The sequence below is a fragment of the Ictidomys tridecemlineatus genome, chromosome 12 (assembly GCF_052094955.1).
Source record: "Ictidomys tridecemlineatus isolate mIctTri1 chromosome 12, mIctTri1.hap1, whole genome shotgun sequence".
Taxonomy (NCBI): Eukaryota; Metazoa; Chordata; class Mammalia; order Rodentia; family Sciuridae; genus Ictidomys; species Ictidomys tridecemlineatus.
Window position 1 is genome coordinate 96147164 of NC_135488.1, and position 16495 is coordinate 96163658.

General features: G+C 36.1%; 1 protein-coding gene and 2 pseudogenes across 4 annotated transcripts in view; 2 read left to right on the forward strand and 1 right to left on the reverse strand.

Annotated features, from left to right (window-relative positions):
* Ttc27 (tetratricopeptide repeat domain 27) overlaps positions 1–16495 on the reverse strand; it is a 153811-nt gene that overhangs the window by 120600 nt on the left and 16716 nt on the right. For all 4 annotated transcript variants that reach the window (XM_078029405.1, XM_078029404.1, XM_040271561.2 and 1 more), the window contains 2 exons: positions 4829–4993; positions 2511–2644 (listed from right to left, as the gene is read on the reverse strand). In XM_078029405.1, coding sequence (XP_077885531.1) covers positions 2511–2644; positions 4829–4993 — 299 coding nt within the window. The remainder of the gene's footprint in view (positions 1–2510; positions 2645–4828; positions 4994–16495) is intronic.
* On the forward strand, positions 8966–9344 carry LOC144369610 (DDIT3 upstream open reading frame protein pseudogene; annotated as a pseudogene).
* Positions 9108–9643, forward strand: LOC101976986 (DNA damage-inducible transcript 3 protein pseudogene; annotated as a pseudogene).

A 16495-nucleotide genomic window follows, 5' to 3' on the forward strand; every position in this document is an offset into this window, starting at 1 on the left:
TATCTGTGGCTAAGAAATCAAGCTTTAGAAATGGAGAAAAGGTAAGCATTTCAACTCCCTGAATCACAGGCCAAAGAAGCACCTATCCCTGCCCACCCTCGGACTCACCCTCACTGGAGATCTCACTTTGACCTACAAGGCTTTAAGAGGACCTGGAAAAACACAAAATGTGGGGCCACTCCTCAGTCCCCAATGAGAAAGTACCTCCCTGAAGAGCAGCAGCCTTAAAGGCTGCTGGGGCCTTTCATTTCACCTGAGGCCTTTCAGAATTTTTAAATGGAGTAACATGTAATTTGAAATTTTCTGATCATCATACATAAAATGTTAAAAAAAAGATAACCTAATACATAGAAAATACTATCCTTGTAATATTACCAATATAAAATTATTAATTATATACTATACATTCTTTTTTCATACAGTCTGCTCTCTGATAGATATTTTACAGCACATCTCAGTTTGGACCAGCAAACCTCCAAGTATTCAATTGTCACATGTGGCTAATGGCTGCATACCAGCCAGTGAATTCCTAGAGTACCCCACAACTCTTACCTTTTTATAACTTTACAATTTGTATCAACTCTTTTCTGTACCCAGTGTTTAATAATACATTCATAGAGTATCTTATATACCTAAACTGATACTTTAACAAAACATAAAGTGGGAAAAACAAATGAGGAAATAATACAGTAACCTTCCCAGGGGCTCACCAGCCCCTTCCTGTGAGGAACCCAGTCTCTTTGCCTCCATCACACAAGACCTGAGCCTATCAATATTAGCAATAGGGATCATATATTTGCCAGATACAAAGAAATGATCAAAATAGTTTCAATCTTCATTGAAGAGTCTCTATGTTCCTCATTAGCTCTTCTGAAATTAAAATGAGTCCGCTAAAGTACCAACTTATCTGTTCTACAGGTCCCCCATATTTAACTATTGTTCTACCCTACTCCCACTCAATCCTTGAAACATTCTATTGAATCAAGAAATCAGCACATAATCTACTACCAGTATGTGGGACATACCATATTCAGCATTTAATGTGTATTTCTTCTCTGTGGCAGCATATGTATATTTCTATTTTTTTGTGAATTCACACTTCTAATTTATTCTCCCTTCTCCATCCCACAGGTGAACTACTGAAGAACAGAGACTGTGTCTTTTGATTTGTATAGTAGGATTGCATATCGTTGTTGGCTTATTGAACCCTGATATCCAGTAGCTTTAGTCTTTTATTAATTTTTCATTAATGACAGACTACAAATCTAGGAAACCCCAAAGGGAAAATATTATGTTCCTCCTGGTAATAAAATTACTTCATATTCCTAATTCTAAGATACATATTTTCACACTATAAATTTCTAATTAGGACATATTTTGGATTCACTATATTTGGTATAGTAATGCTTCATTTTGTTCCTTGAAGAAGAATAGTTATTAAATACACAGTTTTTATAATCAAATAATGTTATCAGAACACAAACAATTCTATCTTCCATTCATGAGAATAAATGTTTTCACCATACCTACATCACTCAACTTATACTTTCCACCTTTAACTTGTAATTAACAAGATAACAAGATTACATGAATGTATTTTATTTCAAATATAAAAATATTACATAAATTCTGTATTAACTTATACACTGTAGTTCATACATTCCTTATTATAGTCATCATATCCTGTTTATCACCACAGGAGACAATTCTCAATAGAAGAACATAATGAAAAAACCAACAAACAATAAGGTAATACTGATTAAGATGCTTAGATTTAAGCATTAGATCTCCTTTCAAAGGTGCTACTCTGTGACCTAAAAGTCAGGCTTACTACAGCTAACCTAAGCTCAGGAGAGGGCCTGAAGAGGATCCTACACATTTAAGGAAAAAATAATGGATGGAAGTAGGTATGAGTACAGCTCCTTTACTTTTGAGCTTCGACAAACAGTAGTACACATATTCGCTCAGTCATGGCTCTACATCATTCAGGTACCCTGTGTAATTTGATTCCTGAGTTCCCACAGTTCTCCTTTCCTTCATTCATTCTCTTCTTAGAATCAGTAGCTATACTCACTGAAGTTAGCACACAACCAAGCAGTGTACTTGGAACAGGCCCAGAAGGCACATGAGCTCTTCAGAGGCCTTCCCTGGGATTAACGACTGCTGCCACTTTTCTCACTCATCCCTAACCTCTCCCTTTGGCATTATTTTCAGCACAGAATAGAATTTTAGTGGTCACTGTACTCAAGGTAAATTTGCATGCTGGCTCTGGAAGAAAGACAAGCAAAATATGGGCTTCAAAGAGAATAAAAATCAAAGAAAAATTTATCTCTACTTAACGGTGAAAAAATAAAAGCTCCAACATAGGATCTTCCCAACTACCTTGAAAAGGCTCTAGAGAGGACAAAATGAAATCTAATCCCACCCATTCAGTGTTTCCATGGTACTCATCTATTGGAACTATTAGACTTAGATGTTAATTGAATTTAATAACTTAAAATCCAACTTACCTTGGTTAAGTGTTCCTGAGGAGTGGGTGATGGACTGAACTCAAAATGTGAAAGGACATCCTCTTCCCTTCTTACATCTAGAATCAGTTGTGCCACATAATTTTCCTGGAATCGTGTCCTTTTTCCCAAAGCACCTAAAAAAATAAAATGAAATTGTATCTACAGATTTATCAATGAGATCCACAGTACAATCATGAAGAATAATGTTTTCAGAGTGCTTTAGACTTTACGAGGTGTTCTCTCCATGTCACATCAGAGAAACCTGAGGCTCACTGATGTAAAATGACATCAAATTATACAGTAGATCAGCTACAGTGCCAGGACTCAGACTCAGGATTTCTGCCACTAGATTCCCCACACTCATTTCTACATCAAACTACTTCCCTCCTCAAAAATGAGTAATTCATTAAGTATTGTAGGTAGAGGAACTATTATTATCTCTAAGAACAGATGAAAAGAAGGAGGTTTTCAGGTATATTCACTTATTTAAGATCACAGGACTTCTCCATATCAGAGCTAGAATTTAAAGTTAGAATCTTTGGATTCTAAATCTCCCAGTCTAGTACTCTATCTGGCTTTACATAAGCCAAAAATTTCTTTAAATGTCTCTGAAATAATGTGCTGCAGAGCTGTTTCAGATCACTTTAAGAGAAGCAAAAATTCCAAGATCCATTCTCTGGAAAATATCACATTACAAAGACCCTTGATTACAAAGACCAATCTAAGAAGTCTGGCTTTTATCCTGTAAAGAGTCTGGCTCTAAGTTATGTATCAACCTTTTAAACATATTATGCCAAAAATCATCACCAAAAATGCTTTAACACAGGTTTCTGTTTTATAATAAGATTATAGCTAAGTGGGGAAAAAATAAAAGACTGATTCTCATTTTGTATTTGTGAACACCACATTTATATTTTTAAGCTCTTCACCCCAATTTGGAAAAAGAACATATGAAAAACTAGCTCATAAATATACCAATAGTTAAAGCTGAACATAAAGAGTACAACATCATTAACCTCTTAATATAATCCCCAGAAAGCCTCCTTAGGACCAAAATATTTAAAAACAACCTCTGAAAACTAACCTTACAAGTTACATTATTTATAACTATATTTTCAAATACAGACAAGATTCCAACTTATACATGGCATTGTTCCAAAAGCTATAAGCTGGATATGAAATAACCTTTCCCACACAAATAATGTAAAAGGTGGCTAAGATCCCAAACCAGCCCACAAAGTCATATTTAACTCATATCTAAAGGATACACTAGCTCAATTAGAAACACCAAATTTTCTGGTTAAGACTGAGCCTTAGACTTTGTTCCTAGCCTAGGGAGTACAAATAGGTTCAATCATTTCAATAAATGCACAGGCAATCACATCCTGGGATGCTCAATCAAGGTTCAACAGTATAAATGAGGTGACTGATTGATGATTTCTGACTTTAATTAATTTATTCCATACTGAATGCCAATCATATTGTCATAGATTAGGGATACGGTAATTAAAAAAAGAAAGCAATGTTTCTTATTTGGCATTCAGAAGAAACAGGTTTTAGGAGAAATTCTATAATTCACTCATTAATTCAACCTGTACTTACTGAATGCCTATTACATGCCATACAATGGTCTAAGACACTGAAAACACATCTTCTCATAAGGAATACAAAATGAGATTACATGCCTGTAATCCCAGTGACTGAGAAGCCTGAGGCAAAAGGCTCTCAAATTCAAGGCCAACCTCAGAGACTTACCAAGGTACTAAGCAAGCAGCAAGACCCTGTCTCAAAATAAAAAAATAAAAAGAATTAGGAATACAACCCAGGAGTAAGGAACCTTTGGGTTCAATCCCCAGTTTAAAAAAAACAAAACAGAGGATGTAGCTCAGTGGTAGAATGCCCTGGGCTGCACACACACACTTGAGTAATACAAAATGGAGTACAAAACAAACACAACAGTTGGCACTTACAAGAAAGGGCAATGCAGAAAGGTCAAACTGAACTTGGGAGTCAGGAGAGGCCTTTGGAGGCCCACACTCAGAACCAAGTGGTCAAAGTTTATTTGTGAGCTGCCTGGCTGCTATCTATTACTAACAGGTATCTAACTAGATTAAAACAATATATGGGAATCTCTGGGCATAAAGAAAATAAATTTGTCCTAAAAATATAAATTTTTAAATAAAATCTTTAAAATCTATTTTTGTAAGGCAAAGAACAAGCTATAGAAAATCAAATACAGCATACAGCAAAACTGACAATGTATACACTGGTTTTATTATAAAAATAAAATCAATTATTCACAAAAGGTAAAGTCTTACCTGTCAAATCAATATGCAACTTGCCGATATCTTTAGCAATATTGAACTGATCTTTTGCTTTTTTATACTCATAATAATATAAAAATATATATGCACATTCCAGATGGAATTGAATAGCCAAATAATGCCCCGAATCACCTACAAACAGATTGTCTAGTTTCATCACTGCAAGACAAAAGGTGAAATATTGAAAAGTAGAATAAATAAAATGTTGAGCCTACAATATTAAAGAATATATTATATAGCTTCTGCTCTTGAAGAATTTTAAATGTGCAAAGTAAGCAACATAAAAATAATAAGAGCTAGCATTCTTGGAGCACTTATACATTCCAAATATGCAGCTAAGAACATTATACACATTGCTTCTTTTATTCTATAAGTCCTAGGAGAACTGATCATAACCTTGGTCTTTAGCTTAGAATGCTTCTCCTAATCATGCTACGAAAATATGGCAAAGAAGGTGGTACTCATTCAGAGTACTGAATGAATCTATAAAGAACATAGAAAATCTCATGAAGGGGACGTTAGCTTAGTATACCTAAAAATTTTTTCCCTTAAAAGAAAAGAGGAATCATATATACATCCATATACATCTAAGACAATTACAAGTATAAGATAGAGAATGAATCAATATTGTCTTCACTGTAAAAATCTGACCTATTTCTCTAAACACCTGAGATGAAAAAATGGGAGATAACAACTTCTAATGTAAGCATCTGAAATAAAATGACTGTCAAAATTAACAAAGGAGATAGTACAACACCACACACAGGTTACAAAGAAGTCTAACAGAACAACTCATTCAACTGATTCCCAAAACCAGAATTCCCAATATCCCTGAGAAGCCATCCTTCACATTGTTTATAGTACTAGAATAGTCAGCATTTCACCAAGCAGTCTACAAGAATGAATGCACAATGAAGGAATAGAAAAAGTACTTCAGGGAGTTGGAAGGAGGATAGAAGTGTAGAGGTGATGCTGCAAAAGCCTGATGTACTTCATCAATGAGCCATTTGGCTACAGCAAAACACTTATAGCAAAGAAAAGATACCCCTTTGTCCTACCATAAACTAAAATTAAAATGAACCTGAAAAACAAAGACAGTGTTTTTCTATTTCCTCCCAGTCCCTTAAAATAGAATCTCTGGTCTTTGAAAACAAGTCAAGATACATTTGTCTCACCTCAAAAGACACATAGGCATTCAAACATGAACTTCTCACCGTGAAAACCCCTCAATAGATTTCATCCATGCAAGTCAACTTACAAAAAGCTGAACCTAATAATACCCAATGCTTCTCGTGAGGGCTGCTTTCTCTTAACTTTCATAACTTGTTCTGCTCATTATTTCTGAGGATCCAGACATTACTATAATAAATAAAATAATGTTCTATGACCTTAGCACAACTAGAAAGTGACACAATCTTGTTTCATTGTCTATAACAATAAAGCAATCTCCTACAACAGGTTCTGGATACAAAAATGTGAAGGTAAGCCAAGGTTTTTAAAAATCCTCTTTCAAATATCACAAAAAGGCCATATCTGCATTTAAATTACACAGGTCTAGGGAAGACTATCAAATTCAACTGTCTTAATAACACAAAAAATAAGTCACATAAATGCATAAATTTGGTCTTATGTATCTACCTTCCCTCCTACATACCTACAAAAATTTCTACCAACCTATCCACATATATATGTATATATCATCAGTACAACTGGCTGTGACCCTGTACTCCTATGCTTTCTCTGCACATGTATTCAGGAGTCAACTATTGTCAGATTTAATAAAGTAGGGAAATAGATCCTCATTTTTTTTTTCTTGTTTTGTCTACTTTAAGAAGTAGCTTAGGAGCTGGTGTTGTGGCTCAGCGGTAGAGCACTCACTTAGCACATGTAAGGCCCTGGGTTCAATCCTCAGCACCACATAAAAATAAATAAATAAATTAAACAAAGGTACTATGTACAACTAAAAGAAATAAATATTAAAAAAAAAAAGAAGTAGCTTAATCTGCAGATTCCAGCAGTAGAGTCAACTGCCTCCTAAAATACTGCCTTTAATAAAATACTTTAATAAAATACTGTCTTTAATAAAAACACTTAAAAAGCTAAATCTAAGTTTTCTATATACTTTTATGTAAATGGTCATTACAAAATACGTAATTTGTTTTTCCCATTACTGTGACTCAAACCAGGACCTGGTACATGCTAGGCAGACACTGTACCACTGAGTTATATACCCAGCCCTTAAAGTAAGTATTCTTCAGTGAACAAAAACTAAATAAAAATACAACCTTAGGAAGTGAGTATGCAGTGCAACCATTTTTTCCCCTGAAGCCATTTGCCAAGCCCTAGGGACCTTAGGGTTCCATTCTACAGCTACAAGGAGCCTCAAAGATGAGGGATGAGGGCTGGACCCGCCCAAAGTAAGCAATCCAGGAGCTCTACTCCTAAGGCTGAAAACCAGAGAATTATACCTTCAGTGTACAGTTAAAATAGAGATAAGGCTGCCACACAAAGAGGACGGACAGCAAGCAGCACTGTGTGAAGGGAAAAAGACTCATCCTAAGGGCTGTGGCTGGGGCTGGGGCTCAGTGGTAGAGCACTTGCCCAGCATGTGTGGGACACTGGGTTTGATTCTCAGCACCAAATATAAATGAATAAAATAAAAGCCCATCAACAACTAAAATAATATTAAAAAAAAAAGATTCATCCTAAGAACCAAAATAATAACCCAGCTGTCACGAAAATCTGTAGGCCAAATTCAGGTATCTACATAATCCAAGATTTCTCAAGCTAAGCATACAGGTTCCCAGAAAAGTGGCAGAAACAAAGGCCAAACCTCTTCTGAAACAATGCAACTTCAATCCGGATTCAAAGAATTACCCAGGGGCTGGGGATGTGGCTCAAGCGGTAGTGCGCTGGCCTGGCATGCCCAGGGCGCTGGGTTTGATCCTCAGCACCACATACAAATAAAATAAAGATGTTGTGTCCACAGAAAACTAAAAAATAAATATTAAAAAAACTTCTCTTTCTCTCTCTCTCTCTAAAAAAAATAAAATAAAAAGGAATTACCCAGGTAAATTTCCAAGAAACATTAGCTCATAGAAAAGAAAACCAAAAAAAAAAAAAAAAAACAGCCATAGAACCTAAAAAATAAAGTACTGACACTGAAAGTTAGCAGAAACAAAAGAGAAACAGCCCCTAAGAACCTTCAGAATCTGAAATTACAAGATATAGTACATGAAATGTTTAATAAACAACAAGAAATAAAAAATTAAGCCGAGCACAGTGGCACAAGTCTATAATTCCAGCCACTTGGGAAGCTGAGCATACATAAAGAGAAATCCATCCCTAGTCCTAGCATAGTCAAGTGAAAGAATCACAAATCCAAAATCTTCAGAATAACAAAATGAAACTGATATACTACTCACAAGGGAAAGCAATTAGACCAATAACTGACTTCTGCACACCAACAAAGGGAATCAAGAGAAAACAATGATTATCTTCATGGTGCTACCTAGAACTTTTAGCCAATGCTTCCAGAGGCAGGGTCAAATAATAACATCTTCAAGCAAACAAAACCACAGAGTTTATCACCAAGATGATAAACTTGTGGAGTAACTGCTACATCACGTACAGTATACAAAAACATAACTTTTTTAGTTTTTAGTTCTCGGCAGACACAACATCTTTGTTGGTATGTGGTGCTGAGGATCGAACCCGGGCCGCCCACATGCCAGACGAGCGCGCTACCGCCTGAGCCACATTCCCAGCCCCAAAAGTGTGATCTTAAGCAAAAAATTACATGATTTCTTTGATCAATACATGGTTATTGAGCAACTACCATAAAAACAGAAACAACTGAAGTTTACAGCACAATCATCAATAAAACTGATCAAGGCCACCTTACCTAAAACCATTAACAAATTCTCACTGCTGTTAGGATAAAGACAAATTCCCAAGCACGCCCCATCCTGTCCTACAGTTCTTGACCTCTATCTCCCACATAGTTCTCTCTGCTCTAGCTACAATGACCTTCCTTCAGGCCTTCAGACAAATGATACTAGCCTTCATGGTTCACAGAGGCACTTCTTTTTAACATCAAAAGTACAAAGTAAGTCAGAAGCTTGGGTGTAAGATGCAGATGTTATCATGGTGAAGATGAGTGGGTGGCAGCCACAGAGCCAAAATCAGTTCCAGAACCTAAGGAGAAAGTGTACCAGAAGGAAGTGTATCTTCATACATCACCACACCTGAAAAACCTGATCCAACTGCAGAGATGGCAGCTGAGTCATTGCCCTTCTCCTTGGGGACGGTGTCCAGCTGGGAGCTGGAAGCCTGGTATGAGGATCTGCAGGGGGTTCTGTCTTCAGATGAAAATGGGGGGACTTATACCTCACCCCCTAGAAACAAAGAGGAAGAATCAAAAACCTTCACCACTCTTAACCCTGCATCTCTGGCTTGGCTGGCTGAGGAGCCAGGACCAGCAGAAGTCACAAGCATCTCCCAGAGTCCTCGCTCTCCAGACTCCAGTCAGAGCTCCCTGGTTCAGGTGGAAGAGGAGGAAGACCAAGGAAAAACTAGGAAACGGAAACAGAGTGGCCTGTGGCCAGCTCGGGCTGTAAGCAACGTATGAAGAAAAAAGAACAAGAGAATGAAAGGAAAGTGGCACAGCTGACTAAAGAAAGTGAACGGCTGCTCAAGCAGGAAATAGAGCGCCTGACTCAGGGAGTATAACCTTTAACTACATCTAATTGACCGAATGGTTAATCTGCACCAAGCCTGAACAATTGGAACCATCACTCCCCAACTGGGGCCACTCCCTACCTTACCCTGAAGGGGCCACTGACCACCTTCACACCAGTGTCAATGATGTAACCCTCAATCACATGTCCAGTAGGGGGAAGGATTGGGGGAGAAAATACATGCAGAGATAATACATTTACTTATTAACCGTCCATATCCATTAAAGACTTTCTATGAGCCAAAAAAAAAAAAAAGTACAAAGTAAGCTCACTATCAAGACTAACCTGTTGGGCTGGGGATGTGGCCCAAATGGTAATGCACTCACCTGGCACGCGCGGGGCGCTGGGTTCAATCCTCAGCACCACATACAAATAAAATAAAGATGTTGTGTCCACCGAAAAACTAAATAATAAATATTTTAAAACTTTTAAAAAAAGGAAGACTAACCTGTCATCCATATATAAGATGATGCTTATTTGATTCTCCTATAGGTCCAAAACCCTTATCAACAGTAATGACATCCAAAAAGCTCTGAAAACAAAGTTCTTTAACCTGACCTGACCTCATTTAGCCACAAAAACTTTTTATTTTTTATTTTTTCAGTACTAAGGATTAACCCCAGAGATGCCCTTCCACTGAGCTACATCCCCAGATCTTTTTATTTTTTTAATCTGAGAGAGGATCTTCCTAAGTTGGCTTCAAATTTGCAACCCTCCTGCCTTAGCTTCCAGAGTCACTGGGATCTATCATACTCAGGCAGCAGGAAAACTGGATGTGAATGGATGGGGTAGAACTAGTCCTTCCGATAAAACTTTGCAGTAGGAAAAGGGAAAGGTATAAATTAGATGAGGCAGCTTTTGCCACTCAAAGGAACCAAAGAGTCCTGTTTGCCTCACTAAACATGGCAATAAAATATTACAAGCAGTCCAAAGGTCTCCTGTCAATGGAGGACTGGGTGAAAAAAATTATAAAATATTCACACACTGGAATATTGTACAGCTGTTAAAAATAAAGAAGTTTATAAGCCAAGTGCAGTACTACTAGTACATTCTGGTAGTCTCAGCTACTCAGGAAGCTGAAGCAAGGACAGTCTGGGCAACACAGAAAGATTCCATTGGGGGCAGGGGTAGGGGTGGAGTCTAGACTAAACCAGAAATTAATAAAACCAGTAACTAAGGAGAAAGAGAGAACAGGGTAGAAGGGAAACAAACAGAAGGGAGACTTCTCTAAATACACCTCATTATGTAGTTTTGACTCTAGAATGATGTAATTGTTTTACATATCCAAAAATTAAAGAAATAAACGAAAAAAGTATTCCCTAAAAATTGAAAACAAATGGAAAGAAGTAACCCTTATTTCAAATAAGCATTAACCAACTCTAATTTATACCCCCCAAAAAATCCTCTTCCTTCTGACCTCTATGCATCACCAGCTTCATTTCCTACTGCTGATCCCTTCAATTTTTCTATCCCTCTCCTGCCTCTCTCTTTCCCAAGTATTTTCCTCTCTCCCATCTGTATAACCTTTAACTACATCTATTAAGTTACTATATGTTCTCAGAATTGTGTTAGATTGCCAGGTGCAGTGGCGCACGCCTATAATCCCAGAGACTCAGGAGGCTGAGAGAGGAGGATCTCGAGCTCAAAGCAAGCCTCGGCAAAAGTGCAACTCAATGAGACCCTGTCTCTAAATAAAAACACAAAATAAGGCTGGGGATGTGGGTCATGTCGAGTGTCCCCGAGTTCAATCCCTGGTACTGAAAAAAAAAAAAAAAAAGCACACTAAAGGGCCAGGGCTATAGCTCAGTGGTAAAGTGCTCGCCTAACACCTGTGAGGCGCTGGCTTTCAATCCTCGACCACCACGTAAAAAATAAATAAATAAATAAAGGTATTGGGTCCATCTATGACTAAAATAAATTATTTATATATATATAATTATGGCACGCTAAGCTGGGCCAGGTGGGACATACCTGAAAGCTCTGCTCTTTGGGAGGGTGAGGAAGGAGGATCTTGAATTCCAAGCCAAGTAGGGGCAACACAGTGAGATCCCATCTCAAAACAAAAAGAACAGGCACACTATACCACCTTCAGTTCTACCTCACAGAGTTGTTATAAGGAATAAACTAGTTAAAGATTCAGAACAGTTGTACACACCCTAGAAATGTTAGCTGCATTATCATTACTGGTTACTACACTGCCGATTAGCTTAGAATTGTAATGGAAAGAGTGAACAGGACTTGGACTCAGAAACTCCAGGACATAATTCTGGCACTTGGGCAACTTCTGAGTCTTGATTCTTTGTCAGATGAGTTAGTTAGACAAGATGATCTCTAAAGGACCTTTCCAAAGCAAAGATTTCAGACCAGGATAAGTGTTTAGGAATGAAAAAGAGGGATAGATACGGAACCCTTTGGGAAGAACTAATAAGATTTAAGAACTGGCTAGATATGCAGAAGTGATGGAAAAAAGTGAGTCAACTATGAACACAAAGTTTTAAGCTTTGGATGACTCAAGGTTTCAATAAAAAGAGGAGCATGTTGACCCAATAGATATATATTTATTATTGTAATAAATCTGTAGGTTCTTCATGGAAATTAATATTCATGACCTTCTGGATTAAAATCTCTTCTCATGAGATTATTTTAATGCTATGTTAAAATGCAACCCCTACCAATAATTATAATTATAGATAATCATATATGTAGTACATTTAATAACATTCATTTCTAAGTATCAAATTTATGAAAAATAAATCAATGTATATACATCAGTCACCAAGACACTAAGCTCTTAAACAACTCTGAATGTGGAAACAATCTAACCTCAAAGTCACACAGCTGCCTAGTGATGTCAAAGCAGAACACACTGACAAAACATTTTAACCTGTTTTCTCTAAGTGACTTTATGACTTCATTTCCAAGTGGCTAAGTTGTAATATTCCACTTTATGCACTATATGGAACACATTTTCAGTATCAGATCCCACAATAAATTATTGGGCCCTTAAGTAGTCTCTAGAGAATTGTGGTTCCATTTAGTATGACATTCAAAAGAATGCCTTAGACAATGCTGAGGAAAATAATTTTTTTAAGACTCTAACCTATTTCTATCACAGTTGTGATCAGACCAGCAAAGAAATGCTGACATTCTAATAGTCACTATTTCATTAGGTTATACTGATATAACCTTCCTGGACAAAAAGTTAAAGCTCACAGTTGTTTATAAAATCTTTTGCATATGTTTCATACACTGAAAAAAACCCTGCCAACTTTTTGATGACCCTTCAAGGGTAACATTTCAAATATAATGGACCTCGAACAGTATTTCAGTTATGACTATTTGGTCAATATTTGGGTCAAATCCCAGAACAAAACATTTTAAAAATAAAATTATTTATGAAATATCATAGTTTAATAATATCTACAGACCTTGTTAGACATAGCCAGAATGTCTAATTATGTCTAGTCACCAATTTATGACTAGATAAAATAAAAAATGTTGTTGATTAGCCTAGAACAGCAACATAAAAAAAATTCTTAGTCACAAGGCAAAGCAAATGATATGCTGAAATATATTGCAGAAAAGAACTGAGGCCACTTGGGGAATGAGTCACATAGAGTCATATTTTCCAGATATCTTGGTTAACTATTTCTGTTTTAGAACTTAATTTTTAAATCTAAGAATAAAATTACATACCATCTGGTTCCTACCTTTTAAAAAGAAAAATATGTGCCAGGCATGGTGGCACATATCTGTAATCCTTGAGACTCAGGAGGCTGAGGCAGAAGGATCACAAGTTTGAGTCCAGCCTCAGCAACTTAGCAAGGCCTCAAGCAACTTATTGAAACTATCTCAAAATAAAAATTAAAAAAGGCTGGGGATGTAACTCAGTGATAAAGCACCCTGTGTTCAATCCCCAGTAGCAAAAGAAAAAAGAAATTAAAAGAAAGATGCATGAGGATAAAGTTTTTCTTTTACTTTTTTTTTTTTTTTTTTTCTTTTTTAGGGCTTGGGTGGTGGTAGCTCAGTGGTAGAGTGCTCGCCTAGCACATGCAAAATCCTGGGTTTGAACTCAGCATCATATAAAAGTAAATAAATAAAATGGAAGAGATTGTGTCCATCAACAACTAAAAACAATAATAAATAAATTTCTTTTTTAGTTGTTGACACCTTTATTTTATTAATTTATTTATATGCAGTGCTGAGAATCGAACTCAGTGCTTCACACATGCTAGGCAAGCACTCTACCACTGAGTCAACCAAGCCTTCTTTAACTTTTTAATATGGGTCATTATTATAAAGATTAGTCACCGAGATATGGGAAAGATGTGTTCATGTATCCAAATATAACTTGGCGTAACATGGAAAGAACGTAATGTTTTATAAATACAGTAATTGCACCACGTGATTTCCTTTAAAAAAAAAAGAAAAGAAAGAAAGAAAAATCTCCCAGTTACACCTTGCTTTTTTTTGAACAACCAATTTTCCATAAAGGTACAATGAAGCAGAGGTAATTAAATAACATCCTATGCAGTATTATATAACTATCTCTTTATAAAATTAAATAATGGATTAAATTCTTATGCCATATACTTCCAAATGATTTCCTTAACCTCTGAAAAATCTAATTTGTTTCCCATTACTACTATGGACATTCAATTCATTCTTGGCTTTCAAAAATTCACCTAATTTCATGAACAAGAAGCTTGTCCCCTCACACTTAGTTTGTTTATGGAATGTATATCACTTCATTTCAAAAATATTTAATAGCATGCTTGGGATAAAACATTCTACCCAGTTTTCTTTGTACTGAGGAAAACAATGTGTCTGCAATAGGAATATCCAATCCAAATTTTATCCAGTACCACTTCATTTTTCATTTTGAAGAGAATGCCCACCTGAGCAAGATTCAGCTCCATACGTATCTCTACAGGATCAATTTTCTCATAATTTCTAAAATATTTGACTTTTTGAAAAACCCAGCTTCAGAAGTTAGACAAAAACTGCTATTGAAATGGACGACAAATACTTCTAGGTACCAACATTGCTCCTTAGAGGAAATTCTCCAACTTCTCCCTAAATATTGCACAACAGACTCAATAAATATTACCCATTATTATTCAATAAATATGTAACAAATATTTACTTTTTTATAGGCACTATGCTAAGAGAAGCAATTTTTTAAAATTTCAGTCCTCAAGAAGCTCACAACTCTAAAGTGGCCTACAGCCTTAGTGGAAATATGCATGGGTCAGTAGACTAAATTTGCTCATAAATATCAGTCATAATCCAAAAGTATTAAGTCAAAGTCTTTCTGCAGGAAAAGATCAGTTGTTTTCCAGTTATTATTTAAGAAATATCATATAGAAAAATATTAAGTTCCTTACATATAATAAAACAACAGTAAGTTCCAGGAACAATTTTTTTCAAATACAATGTTTAAGTGATCTACCACTGCCATGCTTGTTCCACAGCCTTGTAGTGCCTAAAATCTTGAAAGAATATAAAGTCAGAAGATGAAAAGACCTCCCATGTTCTTGAATGGACAGAATTAATATTATTAAAATGGTCATATTTACCAAAAATGATCTACAGACTCAATGCAATCCCGCTCAAAATATTTATATCAGTAAATTGAAGAAAGATCAGTAGAGTAGAGGAAAGGAAACAGGAGGAGGGAGGAGGGGAGAGAAAGTACTGAGGACTGAATTAGAGCAAATTATATTCCATACTTTTATAATTATATCATAATGAATCCTTATATATAACTAAAAAGAGTCAATTAAAAAAATAAAAGCCAGGGCTGGGGATGTGGCTCAAGCGGTAGCGCGCTCACCTGGCATGCGTGCGACCCAGGTTTGATCCTCAGCACCACATACAAACAAAGATGTTGTGTCCGCCGAGAACTAAAAAATAAATATTAAAAATTCTCTCTCTCTCTCTCTCTCTCTCCTCTCTCTCTCTCTCTTTAAAAAAAATAAAAAATAAAAGCCAATGACATTTTTCATAGAACTAGAAAAACCAATTCCAAAATTCACTTGGAAGAATAAAAGACCCTGATGAGGGCTGGGGTTGTGGCTCAGTGGAAGACTGCTTGCCTAGCACATGTGAGGCACCAAGTTTGATCCTCAGCACCACATAAAAAACAAATTAGTAAAATAAAGTGTCCATCTACAACTAAGAAGATTTAAAAAAAAAAAGACCCTGATGAACCAAAGTAATTCTGAGCAAGCAAAGCAATGCTAGAGGCATCACAATACCTGATCTCAAATTATACTATAGAGCTAGAGTAACAAAAACAACATGAAAACAGACATGAAGAGCAATAGAATAGAATAAAAATACAGAGACTAACCCACACAAATACAGTCATTTGATACTCTACAAAGGAGCCAAAACATACCTTGAAGAAAGACAGCCTTTTTAACAAATGATGCTGGGAAAACTGGATATCCATGTGCAGAAGAATGAAATTTCTCTCCCACTCTGCACAAAAGTCAACTCAAAATAGATGAAACTCCTAGAAATTAGACCAGGAACTTTACAACTACTGGAAGAAAACACAGGTCAAAGTAACAGCATAGGCCTCAACCCTATTTGTAAGTCTTCTAAAGTCCAAGAAATAAAGCCAAAAATCAATTCGTGGGATGGTATCAAATTAAAAAGCTTCTGCACAATCAAGGAAACAAGAGTAGTATTAAGAGAGAACCTACAGAATGAGAGATCTTTGCCAGCTACTCTTCTGACAGGGCATTGATACAGAAAATATAAAGAACTCAAAAAACAACACCATAAAAACAAATAACCCAATCAATAAACACACACATGAACTAAACAGACATTTCTCAAAAGAAATACAAATGGCCAACAAATATACACAAATAAAATGTTCAACATCCTTAATAATTAGGAAAATACACAT